This window comes from Salvelinus sp. IW2-2015, unplaced genomic scaffold (assembly GCF_002910315.2).
Source record: "Salvelinus sp. IW2-2015 unplaced genomic scaffold, ASM291031v2 Un_scaffold1859, whole genome shotgun sequence".
Lineage (NCBI taxonomy): Eukaryota > Metazoa > Chordata > Actinopteri > Salmoniformes > Salmonidae > Salvelinus > Salvelinus sp. IW2-2015.
Genome location: NW_019943224.1, coordinates 264,836 through 273,419, shown reverse-complemented (window position 1 = coordinate 273,419; position 8,584 = coordinate 264,836). Strand labels below are relative to the sequence as shown.

General features: G+C 44.8%; 1 protein-coding gene across 1 annotated transcript in view; it reads left to right on the top strand.

Moving 5' to 3' along the window:
* The first annotated feature begins 2,848 nt into the window (after positions 1 to 2,848).
* The window catches only part of LOC139024774 (phosphatidylinositol-3,5-bisphosphate 3-phosphatase MTMR4-like), a 27,772-nt gene continuing 22,036 nt past the window's right edge, over positions 2,849 to 8,584 (top strand). Inside the window, exon 1 of the mRNA XM_070439705.1 lies at positions 2,849 to 3,018. Coding sequence (XP_070295806.1) covers positions 2,888 to 3,018 — 131 coding nt within the window. The 5' untranslated portion in view covers positions 2,849 to 2,887. The remainder of the gene's footprint in view (positions 3,019 to 8,584) is intronic.

Genomic DNA, 8,584 nt, shown 5'->3' with positions numbered 1-8,584 from the left:
GCCTCTTTCTCTCTCTTCCTCGTGCCTCCCCTCTTCTCCTCTCTCCTGCTCTCCCCTCTTTCTCTCTTTCTGCTCCCTCTGCTCTGCTTGTCCCCTCGTCTCCTGCTCCCCTCTTCTCGTCTCCTCTCTGCTCCCTCTCTTTCTTTCTGCTCGTCTCTCTGCTCCGATCTGCTTTGCTTTTCCTCTCTCTCTTGCTCCTCTCTTTCTTTCCTCTCTCTGTCTCGTGCTCCTTTCTGTTCTTCTTCGTTCTCAGCTGCTCCTCGTCTTCTTTCTCTCTTCTCTCTGTCCCCTCTTTCTCTCTCTCTCTGCTTCCCCCTCTTTCTCACCTCTCTCTCATGCTCTCCCCTCTTTTTCTCTCTCTGCTCTCCCCCTCTTTCTCTCTCTGCTGCTCCCTCTCTCTGCTACCTCTCTCTCTGCTCCCTTCTTTTCTCTCTCTCTCTCTGCTCCTCTCTTCTTTCTCTCTCTGCTCCTCTCTTTCTTTCTCTCATCTCTCTGCTGATCGCTCTCTTTCTTTCTCTCTCTCTGCTGCTCCCGCTCGTTTCTTTCTCTCTCTTGCTCGCTCTTCTTTCTTTCTCGTCTCTCCTCTGCCCTCGATTCTATTCTTCTCCTCTCTCTGCCCCGCTCTTTCTTTCTCTCGCTCTCTGCTCCCCTTCTTCTTTTTCTCTTCTCTCTTCTGCTCCTCCGTCTTCTCCTTATCCTCTCTCTGCTCCACCCTCGTCTTTCTGTTCTGCTCTTTCTCTCTCTCTGCTCTCCCCCTCTTTCTCTCTCTGCTCCCTCTCTCTGCTCCCCCTCTTTCTCTCTCTCTGCTCCCTCTCTTTCTCTTTCTGCTTCCTTCGCTCGGTCTGTTTCTTCTCCCTCTCTGTTCCCGGTGCCTGTTACTGTGTTGTAGATCTATCCAGGTGTGGACAATCACATTTCTGTGAGTACATTGTGTCAATGGCAACCCCCTCCTCCTCCTCCCTCACAGTCTAGACTAGTCTGCTTCTGCCATTAATTCTCTGTTCGGTTCAGACTGACTGCTACTGGATCCATGTGCACCCTAGAAGAATAAAATGTCATTTAACTTTTCAATTGGAAGCAATCTAACCCCCCCCACCCCCACCCCCCACCAGCGTGGATGGTGATTGGTCAGCCTCTATCAAAAGTCGAACCTCATTGGGTAATTGTATAACTGTTTGGCGTGACGTCAGTAACACCTCTGACCCCCGTGGACCAATAACAGAGTGGACCCCGTGGACCAATAACAGAGCTACGGAACACGACAGACTCAGCATGACTGAGGGAACATTCTAGAATAGACTTCCGCACACTGCAGGGCTTGACCTAAAATGATTATATGGTTGTATAATGGTTGTTGTTTTGTGTGAATGAGATTAACTGCGTGGCAATTTACTATACGGCAGCTATGAAAAGTGTAAATACCTTGACATATAAACGGTCTAGTTTATGGAAGGTGATTTGACAACGGTAATAACCTGCAATGTGATGATTTTCTAAAAGGAAGTTCAAGTGATGCTGCTGTTTTGAAAAGGCTAGATATTGGTGTTGCTATGGAGACGTTGTTGTTGTTGTTGTGGGGTCTGTTTTTAGGCCTATACCCTAAAACAGAGGCTTGACTCAATTTACATAACCAGTGGGGAGAGTCTACCACCAATGTCATCTTCCGATCCTCACTGAAGTGCTACCTCTGCTGTGTGTGGAAAAAAAATCAAAAAATTGTCTACCTCCTTGTGCTTGCAGCCTACTCTACAACATAGTAGCTAAACTAGAAGTGTTGTCTATCCTGTGTAATGTAGTTCTCGGCTCCCTCTACAGGTGCCTCTGATGCTGATAGAGGGTGCCTACTCTACAACAGGGTAGCTAAACTAGAAGTGTTGTCTATCCTGTGGTAATGTAGTCTCTCTGGCTTCCCCCTACAAGTGCCTCTGATGCTGATAGAGGGTGCCACTCTACAACAGGGTAGCTAAACTAGAAGTGTTGTCTATCCTGTGTAATGTGGTGTCCTCTGGCTCCCCTACAGGTGCCTCTGATGCTGATAGAGGGTGCCTACTCTACAACAGGGTAGCTAAACTAGAAGTGTTGTCTATCCTGTGTAATGTGGTGTCTCTCTGGCCCCCCTACAGGTGCCTCTGATGCTGATAGAGGGTGCCTACTCTACAAACAGGGTACTAAACTAGAAGTTTGTCTATCCTGTGTAATGTAGTGTCTCTGGCTCCCTCTACAGGTGCCTTCTGATGCTGATAGAGGGTTGCCTACTCTACACAACAGAGTAGCTAAACTAGAAAGTGTTGTCTATCCTGTGTAATGTGGTGTCTCTCTGGCTCCCCCTACAGGGTGCCTTCTGATGCTGATAGAGGGTGCCTACTCTACAACAGGGTAGCTAAACTAGAAGTGTTGTCTATCCTGTGTAATCGTAGTGTCTCTCTGGCTCCCCCTACAGGTGCCCCTGATGCTGATAGAGGGTGCCTACTCTACAACAGGTAGCTAAACTAGAGATGTTGTCTATCCTGTGTAATGTAGTCTCGTCTGGCTCCCCCTACAGGTGCCTCTGATGCTGATAGAGGGTCCTACTCTACAACAGAGTAGCTAAACTAGAAGTGTTGTCTATCCTGTGTAATGTGGTGTCTCTCTGGCTCCCCCTACGGGTGCCTATCTACAACAGGGTAGCTAAACTAGAAGTGTTGTCTATTCCTGTGTAATGTGGTGTCTCTCTGGCTCCCCCTACAGGTGCCTCTGATGCTGATAGAGGGTGCCTACTCTACAACAGGGTAGCTAAACTAGAAGTGTTGTCTATCCGTGTAATGTGTGTCTCTCTGGCTCCCCCTAACAGGTGCCTCTGATGCTGATAGAGGGTGCCTACTCTACAACAGGGTAGCTAAACTAGAAGATGTTGTCTATCCTGTGTAATGTAGTGTCTCTCTGGCTCCCCCTACAGGTGCCTCTGATGCTGATAGAAGGTGTGGAGTGCAGAGACATGTTTCAACTGCACATCGTCTGCAAGGACTCGAAAGTTGTCAGGTAAACGAGAGAGAAACTCCTATCGAGGAGAACGACACTGTACCAGTGACGCCGTCGACTACTGTCAGGACGTACAGATTCACGGATGCCCTTGTGCCTTTGTTTAGTTTTCTGCCAGATCAAAAATAAGATTTTGTTTTCATAATAGTATTCGTTTTGATTTATGTTTGATTGTATTTTTTTTATTTTATATATATATATTTTTTTATATTTATCTGCATTTCAAGGCTCAGTTCTAAACAAGGAGACTTGGCAAATAGTCTCTTTTTGTGGTGTGTGTGTGTGTGTGTGTGTGTGTGTGGATTTTCCACAATATTTCTACCAGTGAGAACTGTTAGAGAACGGCTTCTTTTCTTTGCTCAGAGTTGGAAAACAGATGTCATGAAGTTAAGAACTGGTTTGGCTCAAAAACATTTACATGACATTTATTATTATTTTTATGTAAAGACTTGATTTTTCAACTGAACTAGAGCCCACTTCTCTCTGTTAGACACACACCAACACACACACACACACACACACACACACACAGTTTCCCATGTCTTTTGATTGTGATGGCTTTATCTCTCTCACACACAGACACACACACACAACACACACACACCACACACACACACACACACACACACACACAGTGTTCCCATGTCTTTGATTGTGATGGCTTTATCACCCTCTCTCACACCAACGCACACACACACACACACAGTGTTCCCATGTTTTTCATTGTGATGGATTTATCACACACACAACACACACAAACACACACACACACACACACACACACACACACACACACACACACCTTGATGATCTTCTTGGCCTTCCTGGAACCGAGTGTGTAGATGTCCTGGGGGGGGGGGGGGGCAGGCAGTGTGTCCTCAGTGACTCAAATGGGGCTGAACCACAGAGAGCCCTGTTGTTGTGAATGGTGCAATTTCCGTACCAGGCGGTGTTACAGCCTGACAGGATGTTCTCAACGGTGCATCTGTAGAAGTTCTTATGAGAAGCCAAATTTCTCCAGCCTCCTGGAGTTGAAGAGGCGCTGTTACACTGCCTTCACCACGCTGTCTGTGTGATGGGATCATGTCAGGTTGTGTGTGATGTACACACCGAGGAACTTGACGCTTTTGACCTCCTCTACTGCGGCCCCGTCAAAGTGGATCTCTCGCTGCGGTCTCCTGTAAGTCCACAATCAGCTCGTTCGTTTTGTTGACATAGATGGGAGAGGTTATTTTCCTGGCACCACTCCGCCAGGGCCCAAACTATCTCCCTGTAGGCCGTCATCGTTGTTCATCATCCTGTCACGGGTGAACTGGGAGTACAGGAGAGGGCTAAGCATCCCTGTTGAGGATCAGCGTGGAGGAAGTGTTGTTGCCTACCTTCACCACTTGGGGTCGCCCCGTCAGGAAGTCCTAGGACCCAGTTGCACAGGGCGCGGTTCGGATCCCAGAACCCGGAGCTTGGTGTTCCTCCAAGATCATCACTATGGTGTTGAATGCTGAGCTGTAGTCGATTTTGAACAGTATTCTTACGTAGGTATTTCTCTTGCCCAGGTGGGATAGGGCAGTGTGCAGTGCAATGGCGTCGTCTGTGGATCTGTTGGGGCGATATGCGAATTGTAGTGGTTCTAAGGTGGAGGTGACGGTCTTTAACTTAGGGCTGGGTGATATATCGAATTCGTTCCGATTTCATGTTTTTGCACGATATTCCAAATGTCTGTATCGCAAGAATCAAGGTCTGTTCTTTTTTTTGTTTTTATGAACATTTTATGTCCACTTGTTGTATTTTTGGTCTCGACTCTTTCACTCCTTCTGTGCTGTGTGTAACTTCACATTTACACCGGAGATCTGTATATAATGACGAGATGCTCATGTCTTCGCCCTAACAATGGGAGTCGTTGTCCCAAAGGTGGGAAGGCAGGCGACAAGCTTAGATCCAAAATAAGCCCATAGAAACGCATTGGGTTTATTTTGGACAGATTTTGGCCAGAGTAAAACCTCTCTCTTCACCTCTTCCTCTCTGCTTACACATATACCAAGCCCCTCCCCTCCCCTTGCCACTCACACCAACAGAGATGAGAGAGAATTTTACTTCACCTTTATTTAACCAGGTAGGACAGTTGACAACAAGTTCTCATTTACAACTGCGACCTGGCCAAGATAAAGCAAAGCAGTGCGACCAAAAACGAACACAGAGTTACACATGGAGTAAAACAAAACATACAGTCAATAACACACAAGAAAAATCTACATAGTGTGTGTAAATGTAGATCACTTCTTCCTCTCTGAAAAGTGGTTTCAACTCGCTATTTGAGGTTCGGTCCGACAGAATTGGTCCGATTAACACCGAAACACATTGAGACATTTGTTTAAAGTGGTTGTTCCACTGGATATCATAAGGTGAATGCACCAATTTGTAAGTCGCTCTGGATAAGAGCGTCTGCTAAATGACTTAAATGTAATGTAAATGTTTACTGTAACAGAGGAGAAGTTAACTACTCCAACTTACACGCGGAACAGAAGTATCAATGACCATTTGGTTCTGGAAAACACATGCTCAGTATGTCACGTGCGGCATTATAGCACCGTTTATAGCACCGTTTAGAGCACCGTTTAGAGCACCGTTTATAGCACCGTTTATAGCACCGTTTATAGCACCGTTTATAGCACCGTTTATAGTACCGTTTATAGCACCGTTTAGAGCTACGTTATATAGCATCTGCGTTTTATAGCCCACCGTTTGAGAGCAAGCCGTTTTAGAGCACGGTGTATGTGGCGACCGTGGTATAGTTACGTTGTAGAGGCACGCGGTTTTATGAGGTACGGCGGTGTTATTGCACCGTGTTAGGAGGGCAGGCGTTTGATAGGCACGGTTTATTTAGCACGGCATTTAGGAGCACCGTTTGACCTTTATGAGGACCGTGTATAGCACCGTCTTATAGCACCGTTTGATCTATAGTACCATTTAGAGCCCGTTTAGAGCGCACCGTTTTAGAGCACCGTTTATAGCACCGTTTATAGCACCGTGTCATGCACCAGTTTAGAGCACCGTTTAAGAGCACCTTTAGAGCAACCGTTTATAAGACGTTGTATAGCACCTGTTGAGCACCGTTTATAGCACCGGGTTTAGTAGCACCGTTTATAGGTACCATTTAGAGCACCGTTTATTAGCACCGTTTAGTAGCACCGTTTAGAGCACCATTTAGAGCACCGTTTAGAGCACCGTTTATAGCACCGTTATAGTCACCTTTAATAGCACCGTTTTAGGCACCGTTATAGCACCGTTATAGCACCGTTTATGAGCACCGTTTAGAGCACCGTTTATAGCACCGTTTTAGAGCACCGTTTAGAGCACCGTTAGAGCACCGTTTAGAGCACCGTTTTAGAGCACCGTTTATAGCACCGTTTATAGTACCGTTTATAGCACCGTTTAGAGCACCGTTTAGAGCACCGTTTAGAGCACCGTTTAGAGCACCGTTGTATAGTAACCGTTTATAGCACCGTTTAGAGCACCGTTTATAGCACCCGTTTATAGCACCCGTTATAGAGCACCGTTTATAGTACCATTTAGAGCACCGTTTATAGCACCGTTTATAGCACCGTTTAGAAGCACCGTTTATAGCACCGTTTATAGCACCGTTTATAGTGTACCATTTATAGCACCATTTATAGCACCGTTTATAGTACCGTTTATAGCACCGTTTAGAGCACCGTTTAGAGCACACGTTTAAATAGTACCACTTTAGAGCACCGTTTATAGCACCGTTTATAGCACCGTTTAGAGCACCGTTTATGCACCATTTAAGCACCGTTTATAGCACCGTTATAGCACCGTTTATAGCACCGTTTAGAGCACCGTTTATAGCACCGTTTATAGCACCGTTTATAGCACCATTTATAGTACCATTTATAGCACCATTTATAGCACCGTTATAGCACCGTTTAGAGAACCGTTTATAGTCACCATTATTATAGCACCGTTTAGAGCACCGTTTATAGCACCGTTTAGAGCACCGTTATAGCACCATTTTAGAGCACCGTTTATAGCACCGTTTATAGCACCGTTTAGCACCGTTATAGCACCGTTTATAGCACCGTTTTATAGCACCATTATAGTACCATTTATTAGCGACCATTTATAGTACCATTTAGACCGTTTAGCAGCACCGTTTAGAGCACCGTTTATAGCACCGTTTAGAGCACCGTTTATAGCACCATTTCTGCCAAAGACTGTTATACCAGCTGTCTAGTCTGTTTTTTATTTTATTTTATAAATGTGCGATAAGCATGAAAAAAAAAAAAAGATGCATTTTGTTTTAAAGAATTGCCTACTCGTTCTCATTCTGAGAGATAAGGTAGACCCACTTGATTTCAACATCAAAGTGGACAGGCTAACATGCTGTTCAAACAGTTGGAGACAGACAGAGAAGGGTCCGTTCCTAACAATTCAACTGTTCTACCTTTGTTAGCTAGAAAATAGATAGATGGCTGAACCTGAGATATAAAGATTAGCTGGCTACTCACTAGCACGCAGGCTTGTGCTTGAGAGATAATGCTTATTAGACGTGTTCATTTTCTTTAATGCCTGCTTACAGGAAGTTAGTCGTTATTAGGGAATGTGCATTATGGTTCTGGTTACATTTGTAACAAACAGGGCCTTTTCATAGATGGACTTGAAAGCCAGATCAGTGATTATTGCTAACAACAAAAAAGCAGCTGCCAAGAGTGTACAAAGCTTTCATCCAGGCAAAGGGTGGCTATTTCGAAGAATCTGAAATATATTTTGATTTTACACTTTTTCTGGTTACTACATGATTCCATATGTGTTATTTCATAGTTGTGATGTCTTCACTATTATTCTACAATGTAAAAAAAATTAAGAAAAACCCTTGAATTAGTAGGTGTGTCCAAACTTTTGACTGGTACTGTGTTTTGTGACTCGTCCATAAGTTTGAATTTTTTGTTGTTGTTGAATTTTAGCCCATATCGCACAGCCCTACTTAAACTAGTCTCTCAAAACACTTCATGAAGTGACCGCTACTTGGGCGGTAGTCATTTTAATGATTTCGTTTTCCTTGAATGTTCCAAGAATGTGTTTAGCTCATCCGGGAGCAAGGCATCGGTGTCAGCTTATTTAAAAAAAAATCTGTGATTGTCTGGAGTTCTTGCCACAAGTCTCGTGTCTGAGCCGTTGAATTGTGACTCCACTTAGTCTCTGTGCTGTTGTTTTTTGCCTCTTTGATTGCCTTATGGAGGTAATAACTACAGTCTTATGGAGGTAATAACTACAGTCTTATGGAGGTCATAACTACACTGTTATGGAGGTCACAACTACACTCTTATGGGGGTCATAACTACACTCTTATGGAGGTCACAACTACACTCTTATGGAGGTCATAACGTAACGACAGTCTGCTGGAGTGTGCACAATCTACACTCTTATGGGAGGTCACAGACTAACGTTCTGTATGGGACAACTACGCACTCTTATGGGATGGTAGCAATACTACCTTCTACATGGAGGTTCACAACTACAACCCTCATTATGTGGAGGAGTCCAACTACAC